Raw genomic sequence first — 16924 nt, forward strand, 5'->3', positions numbered from 1 at the left:
CAAAAGAAAGCGCGGTCTGACGGCGATGTAAAGCGGTGTGAATTTTACCTATACAATGTACACTTGAACTGATGTAAAAATTTTTAGGTGAGCCTTGTTTTAGGTGGTTAATTTCGCTTTTTTGCTGGACCCCGTTCACTGCAGTACAAAGCTGAGCGTCTGGGCTGGAGCGGCTCTCTGCTTCTCCAAACTGAAGCTGTGCTGATCGGTCATTACGGTAGGAAACAGATCGACTATAGATATGTACTTTATATGACCCCACTTCAAAAAAAAAAAACTATCCCTTTAAACAAATATGAGTTAAAAACCACCTTAATTAGTTATTCAAAAATATAATATATATGAATTTGGCATTTCAATGTCTTAAAACAACTAGACATCACTTTTTGCATTATGTCAGATGTTTCTAATAATCTTTTTTGCCGAAATGCACAAGTTTACTCAAATTAACACTCATGTTTCATAATGGGAAACAACTCATTAAGTAATTGTAGGAGCTGTGCTCATGAAAGGAAACTGGGAATTAGGATAACGGTGCTAATTTTATTTCATATTTTGCCATAGGTCGTTTCTTTAACGACCCTTAAGGCACACTGATCTCAAGGCTATGTCTGTTTATAAGGAAGTCCTCATCATGTCTTTAGATGAATATTCTGAGTTTATTACAGCCAGGAGGTCAAGTGGGATGTCTGTGGCAGTATAGGTTGAGCCATAGAACCTGTGCAGCACCCTGAAAGTCTTTAATCATATTCAGAAGGATGTTATTTCATTTACTCCATATACAGATATATTAGGCAAGCAGCAACATTGGCTGTGGCTCTCATAGCAGAAGCATTATGATGAAGGACCGATGATGGACATACAGCAGTGGCACTCTCCAGGAGCGTCAGTGTTCCTGCCTCCTGAGGGGGACCTCTGGCTGGATGCCACTCTCTAACCAATTCTTCTGATTACTGCTGTGCGAGTAATGCAACTAGACTTTAGATAAGTATTCTGAGCAGTGGCGTGCACAGACTTTTTGAAGTGCATGGGCAAAAAATGCAGCGTGTTCTCGCCACTGAAGAGGGCCCTTTAGTGCGTGTTTTGGCTCCCAAGAGGGCACTTTAGCGCACGTTTTTGCCAACCAAGAGGGCAGTTTTAATGTTTTAAGCAGCCAAGGGGGCAGTTCAGTGTGTTTTGCAAACCAAGAGGGCACTTTAGTGCGCTTTTTCCAACAATTGGGCCACGAGGGGGGGCGACCCCCACCGTGCACACCACTAACTCTGAGTCTGTCTATCTATCTATCTATCTATCTATCTATCTATCTATCTATCTATCTATCTATCTATCTATCTATCCATCTACCCGCCTGTCCATCCGGGCAATATTGGGCACATACTTATGTTTATCAGCTCTTGCTACTTATTATGAGAAAAAATCATGTTGAGATGTAAGGCACCACTTTATGTACACCGGAACCCCTTTACTTTGACTTACACTGATGGTTTCGTCCTTCACTCTCTACTGGTTTGATCTACTGTCAATCAATAGGCTATAGGTCTGCAAGAAAACCGAACACTTGCCCCTCCCCTGTATGTATAAGCCTCCATTCGGCTTGGTAGTATCAAACAACATGGATCCTGCATTTGCATGTGACCTTATGATTATGATGATGACTTATCTCCTATTAACGGCATAGGAGGCAACAGTGCCGCTACGGAGTTCATAGCCCAGGCGTAGTCAGTGTTTATGTAAATAAACAGAACACTTTGAAGAATGTATCATCCTTTATTGCATGACCACTAAATCGTTCTGTGACAACAATTGAGGTTGGGGTGGGTCTTCAATGTCTTGTGTCCAGGACACCATACATACCTCTTCAATTGCCTTCACAACTTCGCGTTCCAGTCCCTGCTCAGAGCACCACTGCCGCACAGTCCCCTCCGAAAAGCCTCGTAGGACACCAAAGGGTCACTCAGTGCTGTGGCTATATCACCAAAGGACATCCCACTTGACATCCTGGTCGTAATATACTCAGAATATTCATCTAAAAACATAAATAAGAGTTTAGAACTTTGAGATCGCCTCACAAATGGATGTAGCCTAGAGATACGACATACGAGTCCCAAGACCTTTTCCGTTTTTCATTTTCTGATTTTGAAGTGAAATATGGGGAACAAGTTTTTTTTTCCGATTTTCATTTATTTATATGGCTGCCAAGTACACAGATTGCTGTGTGAATCAAATGTTCTTTGTAGCATGGCCCCTTAACTTCTTCTAAATGATTCTGATCAATAACAGCTGGTGACTTTGCTGGACCCATTTTAACAGGGCTTGTTTGGAACAGCCATTAGACTCAGCCACAAACACTACAATGGGAAAGTCTAAGTCTAATGAAGAAGGAGGATTACCTCCAAATTCTTCAAGTAATGTAAAATCATCAGCCAGAAGATTAGCTCTTGGGTACAGGAATAGCTAAATCAGGCTAGAATTTAGCTTTTGGAATGGCCGTCCTAAAGTCCTGACTTGAAAACCATCAGAACATGTGGACTGTCCTGAAGAAACAAGTCTGTGCCAGGAAGACAACAGATTTAGTTGAACTCACAGATTCTGTCAAGACTTGTTAATGTTTTTGCAACAAAGTAGTTTGTGTTCCTCTCATTACATCTCAGAAAAGTAAGAGCTGTAGAAATAGTTAGAACTCTAGAATGTCTTGATATACATGTTCTTTACAAGTGCATGTAAGCTTTTGACCGTGACTGTACTTCATTAATATACTGTTACAGAGAGGAGAGGGGAAAAAGAAGAGAGAGAACCAGAATCTCTGGTACTGGGTTCAGTGAGAAGTTGACGTAGTTCAAACACACACACACCTTTTGTAGAAAATGAGAGTTACAAAAATCATTGGAAATGACGACTTCCATGACATACATGTTCTATACAAGTGGATATACATTTTTTACGACAACTGTATAAGGTAAATGGTTAATATTCTTGATTTCCATGGTGCTTTTGCAGTCTAATGACTGCTCAACATGCTTAACAACACTTGTCACTTTCACCCATTCACACACACATACACACACACTGATGGCAAAGGCTGCCATGCGAAGTGCTGACCTGCTCATCAGGAGCAGTTTGGAGTTCAATATCCTGCTCAAGGATTCTTCGACGTGCTGATTGGGAGCTGGGGAATCAAACTACTGACCTGACTGGAAAGTAAAGTACATTTCCCCTCCAGCTCCAGTCAGCAGTCAACATTACTGAACACAAACACCTGAAATATGGAGGTCACCTCCATGGATCACTGCTCAAGTTGATAGACAAGAGTGAAGATAAATCCACCTTTTAAACACGAAAGTTAAAAAGAAATCAGTATGCTCCCCTGTCAACTTCAGATGTGAATCCAGATGTTTATTTCCTCCAGAAGGTCTGGCTCTGCAACCTAATCTCTCCTTCACAGCTGGCAGGCTCTGAGCTGTTAGGTAGCGGCTATGCTATGTTATTTGGAGACACATGTCAATATTAAAAAGACAAATCCAAATAAAAAAAGACATGAAAACATATTACAGAGTCTTACCAATACCTTAAACACACGTCCCCACTGACACAACAGCCCCTTTTAGATAGAAAAGGCAGCACAATTGCTGCAAGGTAAAGACAGAAATGTGCTGCCTTGTCTTTCTAAAAGGGAGCTGTAATATTCCTCCTTGTCCAAAAGCCGCCACTTGGCCGCCACTGGGGTAGGCGTAAACATGTGATGTGACATGAAGCACAAAGTTGGGCAGTACACAGTGACAACGAATTTGTCTTCAAAATAAGAGCTTTAAATTGCACCCGATTGGAGTTTAGAACTGAGTTCTTAGCGGGGGGCTTTTAATTTAAAAGTAGTATTTGTAGCTTGCCGCTACGATAACAAGCGGACACAGCCAAACAGCTACAGAGATGCAAGCATCTGGATCTCAGCGGCTTTCCAGTTGCTCTTCTTGACGTCCGCGGATGAAGTGATGAACTGACTGCTGTGATCAGCTGTTTCCTGGTTTTAAAACTCCCCAGCTGTGGGTCGCACAACAGTGCACAACCTCCGCCCATCTCATGCAATTGCCGGCACATCGACGTCTCGGATTTAGATAGCAATAGAGGCGGAAAAAGGTGTACCCTCCGAGGCGTCAAATTGGTGGACCAAAACAGACCCCCAATTTACCGCCTTGTGTCTAAAGGCCCCCACACACCGCCCAGACGTCCACCTGCCTTATCCGACCACTCTGTTGCCTCTCGTCTGACTCGTTCGGTACAAAAGTTGCACTGAACACACCTCTTCGACGTGCTGCCAGTTCCACAGTAGTGTGTATGATCTGCGCTTGCGCGAGATGCAATAAGCCGGTGGCTCTAGTGATAAAGACGCTGGACTAGAGGTTTATGCACGCAACTCTCTTTACTTTCGATCAAAACGAAACTTAACTATTTCAGACAAAAACAGCTGCATACTAAACATGCAGCGAGGCATTACCAAATGAACACAGATTAATTCGTCCTGAACGGACATAATAACAGCTAGTCTCATGCCAGTACTCCAAAACATGAAAACAAGAAATGACGGAACGGAGTGCGTAGAAAACCAGTGCGCACACAGTATTCCGCCCCTCCCACACACCGCGCTGATTCGCTATCACACCGCCAATCAGAGAATCCAATGGCTCAGACATCCGACGGCCCACCTCCTCAGACTTCGCATGCTCAGTGGGATCCGGCAACGTCCGCGCGGCTCCGATAGCTTCCGACGCACCTGAACACACCAAACATATTTGTTCCCGACCTTGTCCGAGTCTCTCCAAACGCTTCAGACGACCAACGGTTGGGCCGGTGTGTGGGGGCCTTAAATCCGCGGACCTAGCCGCAAAAAGAACGGCCAATTGGCGGCTTATTGCCCAGTATAAAAACGGCTTACGTTTGAGCACAGGTAATTTTAAGACTTACTTTTTACTCTAGGGCTAGCAAATCAGTCAATCTAGTCTCCAGTGTCCTCATTTAAATATGGCAGTTTTGTTTGACCAAATGATTCATTTCCATCTTGTGTTGTTTAGAAAGTACTTTGGTGAGAAGATTGGTCTATACTTTGCCTGGTTGGGTCTGTACACCCAGATGCTGATTCCTGCTTCTCTAGTGGGGGTGATTGTCTTTCTGTATGGATGTGCAACAGTCGATGACAACATACCAAGGTAAACATATGCACTCAACACACGCACATATACAGTACACACACACACACACACACACACACACACACACACACACACACCTGCCCTACTGTAACTGTAGTTTTAAAGGTCCCATATTATACTGTTTTTCATCAATTTCACACAGCTATCAGAGGTCCAACAACACTGTATTTGAAATGCACTGCCCCAAACCCATCCATGGCCCTGAATTTCAGCTGTCTAAAAGTCCCTCAAGTGAGCTCTACTGAGCTCTGCTGAGAGCAGGCTGTTTCTGTGCCAGCAACTTTAAATGCTTATGAGCTCCGTCTGTCAACACATGCCTTGCCTGCTACACGCCCCTCTCAGGGAGACCATGCCACTTGCGCTAGTGGTAATGATGTTCGATACCACTGATTTCCTTTCCAATCCGATACTGAGTAAAATTCAGGCTGGTATCGGCGATACCGGTCCAATACCGATACTTTGTGCGAATATACCTAATGTGTCTGGTAAATCTAAAAAAAAGTAGTGTATTTCAAATCATAGCTTCATAAAGAATACAAGACAGAATACTTTATTTCTTTATTTATTTTAAAATCACAGGGCAAAACAAATGATGGGCTACTCTGCACTGAATGCTTGATCATATTTAGATTCAACTATGTGTGTAGTCTCTCCAAATAGAATAAATGCCACAATAATTGCACAAGTTTGTCAATATCTACATTTTAAAATATTAATTTAACAGTAAAAGCAAATCAGAGTGATTGTAAATAATAACAGATATATTTTATAGATAAAATGTTATTTTTTATCCATCTTTTTTAGTATATATTTTTCTAAGTTCACCATTGCTATTTCATCGCAATTGCTCTGTATAATTTAATGACACCTAGTCTCTGTAATCTACTTTTAATGATCACTTCGTTAGAAAACCTTACCTGAATAAATCTAGGCATTTTTGCCTATGTGAGATTATCTCAGTGATACACGTATCATTACCCCAAGCTGAACTCATGCAGCTATTTGTTGAAGCATGTATTTATTTCATCACTCATTTAATAACCATATTTGTTAATTTGAACAACTCTAACAGCAACAGTGCTTAGCGCTGCTTAAAGCTCCACATTTTCTTCCTCTGTCCCTGGATAGTTCCTGCCCACAGCACTGAAAGGACTCCGCCAGAGACGAGACACTGTGCTCTCCCCTTCTGTCCGCCACATCATAAATGCCTTGTATTGTGTTTTGGTTTAACCTGAGGTGTTTCACAAGGTTTGTTGTGTTGCCACAACTCCTTACCGTTCTTCCACAAACATTATAAACCGCATCTTGGCTGTTTGTAGAGCTGAAATAGCTCCATGCATGACTCTGTTTACGCTCTGCCATTGTGTCTACAGAGTGATTGACTGAGCAGCGTGCCGCTGCCCTTATGCATTGCGCACATTCCCAGGCAGAAGAAAAAGTAGTTCCCACCAACCCTGTATCATTTAGACAAGATCTCAATAGTTAATTTCCTTTCCACTGTGTTCCTGTAAATAATATACATTACCTCAAATGACTAAAGTATCAAAAGTATCAATATTTTGATTTGAGAATCGATTTTAGAGCATAAAGATTTGGTATCGGGGGTATCGATATTTCAGTATCGATCCGCACATCACTAGCTAGTGGTAGCATGCGCTAATGTTTACAGTGGATGTATCGCTATGGCTCGCCGAGATGCTGTCGTTCAACCGTACCAGTTTGACCCAGAATCGGGCCCAGAAGGAGAGGCTCCTGCAGAAGTACAGACTCTGTAACTGCAGCAGGACGTTTCTGAATGGTTAGTGTATCTGAATAAGGTTAGTTTGTTCTGTTTGTTGTTACATTTACTACCATGTAGCTAATTGGCTAACAGGCTAACTCTTGGACACTGTTTGCATAGTCTCTGTCTCCAGTCTGCACACATTTCCAGACTTTTTACTGTGACAACCAAGCTCCCTCGTAACATTAAACTCATTTCATATGCCATTGCATAGTGGACTGAAGTGGAGCTAACTAAGCAGCCAATTTCCAGCTGATTTCACCGTACTCGTAGGCAACTCTAAATACTATCAAAACATGGCAACACTTACCTGTGGCTCGGATGCTGTTGCTGGGTCCAGTATGGTTGGGACTGATCCTTTTACGAGGGTCAGTGTCGAGGCAAAGCCAGCTATGTACTGACGCTCGTTACTAAAGCAGTCCAGTGTGAAGTGGTTAGCACACACATACAAGCTAACATGAACAGTAGCCGGCACATTGTCATTATAAATGAAACGCAACCACTGTCTCTTCTGTTCTTCTGTAGCTGGGACAGAATATAGGCACTGATGTGGATTTTTACAACCAACAACAGAGCAACTTGCCTGTCTAACTCTGAGCGATGACATTGCGAAACACTGCTAGCTTACTGCTGGACACAATGAACTTCACCTCAGGGATGCATGCCCCCCTCTCGGATATCTCCTATCGTTGTGCAAAGGAGGCCTACCTATGAAAATCTCTCCTTTCATTACGTAATGTCAGGAGCTGAATCTGAACAGCCTGTATGAGCCCCATTTTAACAGTTGGTGGGCTGCAGAGACCCTGCAGGACTTGTTTACTTTCCTTGTTTTAGGAGTTGGCAGGCTCAGGGAGGACCAGTTTATATACGAGAGACCAGAGAAAACGTGTTTTTCATAATATGGGACCTTTAAAAATATATTTTCTTTAATCCACATAAATCATATTCTAGAATTGTATCACGTTGCAGTACTGGGAACATTCATCGGATCATGCTTTGATTACAATAGAGATCTTTATTACTAAGTCACATAAACACCAACATTCCTGGCAGTGTAATAGGTCAATATTGTCGGACCCTGGATTTTGTTGTATGGCAAACATTTACTTTTGGAATTGTTAGAAATAAATGGGGACCTGATCCATCAAACCTATGGGAAACCACCAAAGCCTATTTTAGTGGCATGATGACATCCTACTGTGCTTCCAGAAAGAAAAAAATGATGAAAGTTCAGAGAAGATTAGAATTTAAGCTGCAAGGTGATGAATAAGAGCATAAATTAACTTTGTCTAAGGAAAGTTGGGACAAAGTATTAATTGCTTGATCTGCACTTAACACATTGCAATCCGAAACATCAAAAAAGGCTCCTACTGAAGCACAAGAGGTATGAAAACAGAAATAAGAACATCTCGCAATGCAATCTCAACATTTAAAATGTAAGATAAAGATAAGGTGTATACATCCTCTGGGATTTCCAGTGTCTTCAAAGATTGTTTTTGTTCACTATATAAATCAGAAAATCTAGGAAAAGAAGATGGGATGAATATTTTATTTAAAAAAATTAAGATACCTAAGGTTAGTGTTGTTGATAGAAATCTGATTGATGCTGAAATTACATCTGAAGAGGTTGAAAGAGCTATTACTAACTCAAAAAATGGGAAGGCACATGGTCCAGATGGCATCCCATCTGAAGTATATAACACTTTTAAATCAATTTGGGTATCTGTATTCAGTGTTGCCAGATATCGCGATAGAAACAAGCAAGTGAGCCCATGAAAACAAGCCCAAAACAACTCAACAACAACAAACTCCTTTGTGGTAAAAAAAAAAATTAAAAAGAGAGATTATTACACTTTGATATCAACCTGAACCCAGAAATATCATTGTATTTATTATTGTTTTTATATTATTATAAAATGATCCATTTTATGATATGATCCATATGATCCATTTTTGTTTTAGTTCCAGGACTTCAAAACAATATGACATGCAATACAACAGGAAGAGGAACACTTAACAACAAGCCTAGAAACCCGCAACCCACGACTACCAATATTTATAAGCGACTTTACGGAAAAAACAAGCCCAATGTCGCTTATAATAGCGGACTTGCCAACTGTGCCTGTATTAACAAGTATGCTCTAGCACTCATTTCTGGTTAGTTGGCCACAATCATGGTAATACCGAAAGAACAGAAAGACCCGGAGATTCATTCTTCATATAGACCTCTATCAATTCAACACATCTCAATTAAGTATTGCCTAAGTTAGTGGCCACAGATCAAACTGGTTTCCGTCGAAATCGCCATTCATACTCAAATATCCAATGATTACATTATACACAGATGATGTTCTATATTTACGAAGGATAAATCTAAACCTATACCAGCTTTAATTAAAGTCTGTGTCAAGCAAATTCAGCCATTTTCTATTAAACACGTTAAATAGGTCATAAATGTATTTCCTTAAAACATGTAAAAAGCCATTCAACCATTTAGAATTTAATTGTGGAGCTAGGCTCACAAACTGTGTTTCAAAATGTCTATGTTCAGGATTTAATTGGTGGGTCAGAAATCACAGCCACATTACGTAAAGGCAGCTATGATTTGCATAAACCCGGCCCTGGTGCGGATGTGGTATAAATACATTCAGCGCATCAGCTTTGGTGGTATTTCCGCTCGCTCTCGAATCTTGGATAGCATCTCTTAAGATAGTTTGAAGCTAGCTAACCAGTCAACCAGTCAGCTAACCAGTCATGTCTCCTCCACGTTGCTCGTGCATCTTTCCTGGATGCCACAGGGTGCAGAGTAACGGCGCCGTTAGCCTATTTAAGTTTCCTACGGACCACAACATAAGGAAACGGTGGGTCGATTATGTCAAAAGGAGCTACTGTGGAGAGTTCAAAATCACCACCAACACCCGTCTCTGCAGTGTCCACTTTACCCCTGATAGTTACAACAACTATCACCAGGTAAAGTCTGGATATCTGAAGAGTCCGTTGACGCTGGTCAGTGGGGCCGAACCGACCCTCTCCGTCCCCGGCTTGCATCCAACAGCAGTTGCTACCATCACCGCCACCAGCATTATGTGCCTGCCACCGGCTTGTATCCTCCCGTCCTGCCGACAGCGGGTGCTACCATCACGTCCACCGGCATTATGTGCCCGCCACCAGTTTTCATACTCCCGTCCCGCCGACAGCGGGTGCCACCATCACAGCCACCGGCATTATGTGCCCGCCACCGGCTTGTGTCCCCCCGTCCCGCCAACAGTGGGTGCTACCATCACGGCCACTGGCATTATGTGCCCGCCACCAGCTTGCATCCTCCCGTCCCGCCGACAGCGTCGCCAGCAGGTGCCACCATCACGGATACCGGCATTATGTGCCCGCCACTGGATTGTATCCTCCCGTGCCTCCAATAGCGGGTGCCACCATCATGGCTACCGGCATTATGTGCCCGCCACTGGCTTGTATCCTCCCTTCATGCCGACAGTGGGTGCTATCATCATTGCCACCAGCATTATGTGCCCGTCACCGACCCTCTCTGTCCCACCAACAACAGGTGCTCTCATCTCCGCCACCGGCATTACGTGCCCTCAGAGAGCATGTGTGCTTATATTATAAATATTGTACATTTGGGCAATTAAATGCATTTTGCTGAAGGTGCAAATCCTGAAAGTGATTTTACATCTTGCATCCTGTCATGCCCATGTAATTTTAGCAAATATTATTGCATTTAATCATGACATGATTTGGCCTCATTTCCAGAGCGGAGTCCATCTGACAGCACAATGATAATCCACAGGTAATATTTTACGTGCACCAATATAGCTATGACAAGGAATTGTATTCAGACCGGGGTTTTACCTTTGTGTGTAATGTAAAACATGGACTGTGAGGTACAAAGCTGAGCAGTGTCAGTGTCTGACTCAGAGTCAGTTTCTGGTCGGGCTGGGTCCGTCTGATGATGCTGCTAGCTTCCATTGTTACTGTAGGTTACGTCCTTGTACATGGAGGCGGCTCCCCTACATGGGCGTGGTTCCAGCGCCTCTATCTGACACGCCCCCAGCGTTTCACAGCAGAGAGAGGTGCTTGTTTTTCCTTGATTTTGAGACCTAATTTTATATACCTATTTTATATACACCACAGAAATGTGTGACAAACTCATAACACAAATGTATTGCTGCTTTACACGGACTTTGAGAGTATTTGTTTTACTGTCTCAAAATTAATTTGTTGACGAAAGTTAAAAAGCAGCACTATCACATTACTTAGATGCCAATTTGATTCTCAATTCAAAACGAGTCAGTTTTTTTGCAAGTCAAGTAATTGTTATGCATGTGCGTATTAGTCAATTTAATGATCATATTAAAGCATTGTTACCCATTTTACATCAAATTTATAGCATCAGTGGTCATGATATAACATAAAAAATGCAATCAGCTTTTAGAAAACACCTCTTTAAAGTTTTGGAAGACGGATTTTGAGTTCCTCTCAGCCTTCAGAAACAGCTGGAAAACAGGGCTATGTATAAAACAAACAAACAGGACACTGATATTGATCTTTCAATCTCACCTTTGTAAAGAAATCAAATGAGTGTACTTCCTAGATTTTTCTTCAAGGTCATTTTAATATTAGAACTAAGTAATGCAAAAAAATGGAGTTTGTAGCTGTTTAACAGAAGAAAATCCCAGTGGATGAAGAAAAGAGCAACAACAAATCCAGAGAGAGGGATACGAAGGAAATGGTTTGATAAATGAAATGAGAAACTAAGACCTCCTCTCCATTTTCTATCTGCATCTCATCATCCACAGGATATTATGACACATGCTGCCGGCTCTCTTTGCACTCAATGCACACACAGACACACACACACACACACACACACACTAGCCCACAGGCACACAGTTAGACAAAGCAGATCCACAGATTGTCAGGTACAGAATGGTCAGTGTGTTCAGTGTCAGGAAGTCGTTTGCTTCATTGATGATAGAAATTGTTACACTGTCTTTATATTTTTTTGTTTCTTTTTCATCTTAGAATTATTTGATTTATGTTAACACATAATGGATATTTGATCTAACATGCTGAAATAGCTGAAACCAACAATTAGCCTCTTTGTATGCATTCTGATTTTACAGATTTATATATGAACAAGCATGATTTTATCAATTTTATCTTTATAAAAGTTTGCACACACATCATTTCCGAGAAACTGATATCAGTATTGACTAGCAAGATGAGAAATTAATGTTAGTTACAGTAACACACACAGGCCCTGTTCAGTTCATTGAATAAATGTTCAGTGCATTTAGTCATGACTAGGGGTGGGAATTGATACGTTTTTATCAATATCAATGCCATTGTCGATTCTGCCTATCAATCCAATTCCTTATCAATTCTCATATCAGTTCCCAAGAAGTTCATTAAGTGGCAAAAAAGGAGTTCTACACAGTCTTCTGCACCAAAAGCAACCATTTTATTTTTTCCCAAAATTATGTCTGTAAAAGACTGTGAACATGAACATATTCAACTCAAACATACTGAACAACACTGTGACAAGATAAAGTGTACAAAGAAAATATAGTCTAAATAAATTAGTTCAACCACCTGCATACAAGTGCTAACTTGGTACTTAATTCCACGCTGGGTAGACAAATGTTTTAGCATTTTGCTGGTATTTGCACCCTTACACGATATTACAACATTGCACTGATTACACAATAGCTGCACACTCTGTCACACAGAGAGTCTCATCTTGTTTGGTGAAATGCAGCCAGGCTTTAGATCGCTTCCTCCTCTCCATGATGCTGCCTCATGGTTGAAGGTCTGAGTTGTCGCAGAGAGTGTGATGCAAATGTACCGCAATGCAACATTTCAGGAAAACAAGAAAACCTTGTGCAGGCAGGGAAATGAGAGAATCATTATGAAGAACTGATAAGGCATACAATTCCAATGGAATTGTTCAGTTGGAACTGATTCTGAGTTGGAACCATTTCTCGATTCCCCACCCTAGTCATGACTGGAAAAAGTCCACCCACTAATGACAGAGGTTTGCCTCACTCAGCTTCTGGTTTATTCAGAGGGCTGTCTCTCTGTATTTTTCAAAATATGCAAATGATTCTCTGGGTATTACAGTCTCCAGTTGGCAAACCCAATGAGGCAATTCATGCATATGGTGTGTTTTCAAGTGATCACTGAGGTCATTTTGTGCTTGAACTCATTGAAGATTTCTTCTCATTTAAAAGTTTAAAGTGTTTGTGAGCAAACACAACACAGAAACACAAAAAATGGCCAGTTCCATACACTACTCTAAATATAATGACACTCATTGACCTCAAGATGACACTTTAATAATGACAGGGCTTTTCATTTAGTATTGCCAGGTCTATGCTGCTTTATACTGACCAACTGTGAGACTCAGTACACTTGATGAATTTGTTATGTGTTGTGAATAGATTTTGCATTTAAATTATAACACAGTCAGTTCATTAAAATACATGAAAAGAATACTCATAATAAAAAAAAAGTATTTCTCTTTACTTGTTTAATTTTTTATCTAGGCATTTTAATTCTTCTATAGATAGAAAGTGTCAACTGTATTAATTTTTTTATCTTCTGTGAAGTAAACAGCTGTGAAGTGGCTCCATTACCGTACCTGATTATAGTATGTCAATAGCTTCTGTGTCTGTGTGTGTGTGTGTGTGTGTGTGTGTGTGTGTGTGTGTGTGGGTGGGTGTCTGCCTGTCACGTTTTCCAGCATGGAGATCTGCCACCCAAGGAACAACATCACCATGTGTCCTCTGTGTGACAGAGTGTGCAGCTACTGGAAACTAAGTACTGCCTGTGGAACGGCCCGGGCCAGTCACCTGTTCGACAACCCAGCAACTGTTTTCTTTTCTATATTCATGGCTCTGTGGGGTGAGTGAACACATATAAACTCACTCAAAACAAAAAATGAGAAAGCAGAGAAACAAACAAAAATATTCATTCAGAAAGTCAACCTCACCTTTTCTCTATTTGGAGCCTATATTTGGTCTTCTATTGAATTGACTCATAATTGGGGGTGCAACATGTAAGACCTTTAGTTTGAATATGAACTAACTTTATCAACAGAATGTGAAGAAATAGCAGGTTTTATGTCAAAGATGATTACTGTTATCATGTTTACACATTATCCATTCTAAAACTGTTTACCTGAACTGAGGTTGTTTTATAGTTTTTTTTTCCATTTGAAGTCAAAGAGTGTATCTGAGGGACAGGAGAAAATGTTTTGTGGGTGATTTTTTGTCAGTTATTTTTCCTTGATGCATTACATTAAGGCCATTTATCAGATGCTTTTGTCCAAAGCAACTTATAGTAATTCATACACTGATGGCTGTGGCTGCCATGCAAGGTGTCAACCAGCACATCAGGTGCAGTTTTGGGGCTCAGTATCTTCCCCAAGGACACTTTGGCATGCAAACCAGGGGAATCAAACCAGCGACCTTCTGATAACAAGACGCTTGCTCTAGCCCTGAGCCACAGCCACATTCGAGATGATATGCTTAGCATTTTTTGCCAAAAACTGTGTGGGCTGGAACTGTAGTCATGGTCCAGTTTCATATACCTAAACAACTGTTTATTAGATGCCCCTTACCCAATTTATCTTCAACATTCATCAATCTTGTTTTTAAATATCCCACTATATCAGTTAGGCTGACAGACAGGGAATTACTGTACCTAAACAAAAAGTCTTCCAAACACATACACTGAACTCTCCTGGCCTCCCACCCAGCTGCCATGTTCATGGAGCATTGGAAGAGGAGACAGATGAGACTGAACTATGAGTGGGACCTGACTGGGTTTGAAGATGAGGAGGTGAGTGGTGCAGCAGCAGCAGACAACACTGAGAATGTATGAGTGTTTTATGGTCATGACTCAGTCGATGCTGAGTTATCTCTTATTGATTTGTGCGAAGGTTCCGAAGTTGGTGGTTATATCAGTACATTTCAGTTGTTCATATGCATGCTATTCAAGTGTGCCATAAATAGTGTCTTATTGCACTCCATGTGTGTGGTGGCTCCTTGGAAGTAAAATAATGAACATTGATGAAATGCAGTGCATATCCTTAAATGCCACTAATTGTAAAAAAAACATAAATTTAACTTGCAGTAACTGATTTTTCAGCCACTTTGGGGGCAGTGGAAAAATGTGAATACAGCATTGACATATCTGTTAGGCCTGGGCTGAAGATAGGACTCAATCAAGTTTATTGTGAAATATATTTCCTTTACTTGAACTCTTTTAAGCAACGTGACTTAAAGAAATAGGCTGTAAACCACAATATCTAAACTGCCTAAGCAAGGAACATGAAACAAAACACAAAACACACTGAGGCAAAAGACCTCAAAAGAAAAGGAAAAAATGTAACAAAAATCGCTCACTGTGGAGGGAAAATAAAATAGCAATAAACTACTCTGGCACTCAGGCAATAAAAAACTTACAACAAAAAATTGCTCCGAGGAGGAGGAAGACAAAGGCTATAAACAAAACTACTCTATCAATATCAATGAAAGTTAAGAAACAAAAAGAGGCACTCCACCGGAGGCAAACAAAAGGGCTATAAGCTTAAACTTCACTTTACTAAAAACTACAAACAAAAAGTCACTCACTTAAGAGGATCAAGAAAACAGAAATACAAACACAGTATCTTGGCGTGGTCGTGGCTTGGGACAAGGGCTGGAGATGCAGGACGAACACAAACACTCTGGCACAAGACAAAGGAAGACGCAGACTATTTAACACATGAGGGAGAGGGGAACAGGTGGAAACAATCAGGGATCAGGGATGACGTCAGACCAGGGACACATGAGGAAGGGCAAGTGACCTGAAACGAGAGGGGAGTTAGACTTTCAAAATAAAACAGGAAATTCACAAGACAAAAACCCAGACGAGACAAAACCTCACCACTGTGTAACAATATCATCATTATTTAAGTTGGTAAAGCAAACGTGTTGGCAAACAATTGCTTATATACACATCCAGCAGTTACGGAGAAAAAATATTATTCATCATTTTATGTGGAATTGCATTTCAGGCCCCCCGTCTTTTAGCTCTGGTTTTGGTCTCTACCAAAAATATCAGGTTCTTCATCAGCTAGGTCTTTAAGAACTTTAACAGTGTTTGTCAGTGGTTTAATGCCGAGCAGGTAGTGTACAGTAGGTTTTAGAGTAGTTGTTATACAGTAGTTTTTATAGCAGGTTGTGCACAGTAGTTTTTATAGCAGGTGGTGCATAGTAGATTTTATAGCAGGTGGTGTACAGTACATTTTAGAGCAGGTTGTGTACAGTAGGTTTTCTTAGAGCAGGTAGTGTACAGAAGGTTTATTAGAGCAGATAGTGTACTATAGGTTTATTAGAGCAGGTAGTGTACAGTAGGTTTTAGAGTAGGTAGTGTACAGTAGGTTTATTGGAGCAGGTATTGTACAGTAGGTTTAAGAGCAGGTAGTGTACAATAGGTATATTAGAGTAGGTGGTGTACAGTAGGTTTAAGAGCAGGCACTGTACAATAGGTTTTTAGAGCAGATAGTGTATAGTAGGTTTTTAAAGCGGGGAGTGTACAGTAGGTTTTTAGAGCGGGTAGTGTACTGTAGGTTTTTAGAGCGGGTAGTGTACAGAAGGTTTTTAGAGCGGGTAGTGTACAGAAGGTTTTTTAGAGCTTTTTCTGTGAAAACATGCACCTGCTTTGTCTGAGAATAATGCTATGAGAGCAGTGAACATCAGCTCATCATTCCCCCTTGTGGCCTGAAGCACATGAGCTTTATAAATAATTACTATACCAAGGCCATGCAGGTATTTATGATGTGGGATACTTAAAAAGTGCAGGTTTTCTCACCAAATACTTGATCATTTATAGATAGAAAATAATTGCACACAGTAAGTCTTATGTTACTAAGTATATTCCC

The 16924-nt window shown here is 41.0% G+C and overlaps 1 protein-coding gene across 3 annotated transcripts in view; it reads left to right on the forward strand.

Moving 5' to 3' along the window:
• Positions 1-16924, forward strand: part of ano1b (anoctamin 1, calcium activated chloride channel b) — a 99864-nt gene that overhangs the window by 53408 nt on the left and 29532 nt on the right. For 2 of the 3 annotated variants that reach the window (XM_030426387.1, XM_030426388.1), the window contains exons 10-12: positions 5064-5198; positions 13739-13899; positions 14756-14838. In XM_030426387.1, the coding sequence (XP_030282247.1) occupies positions 5064-5198; positions 13739-13899; positions 14756-14838 (379 nt within the window). The remainder of the gene's footprint in view (positions 1-5063; positions 5199-13738; positions 13900-14755; positions 14839-16924) is intronic. The other variant, XM_030426390.1, reaches the window with a different exon arrangement.

The sequence above is a fragment of the Sparus aurata genome, chromosome 8 (assembly GCF_900880675.1).
Source record: "Sparus aurata chromosome 8, fSpaAur1.1, whole genome shotgun sequence".
In the NCBI taxonomy this organism is placed as follows: domain Eukaryota; kingdom Metazoa; phylum Chordata; class Actinopteri; order Spariformes; family Sparidae; genus Sparus; species Sparus aurata.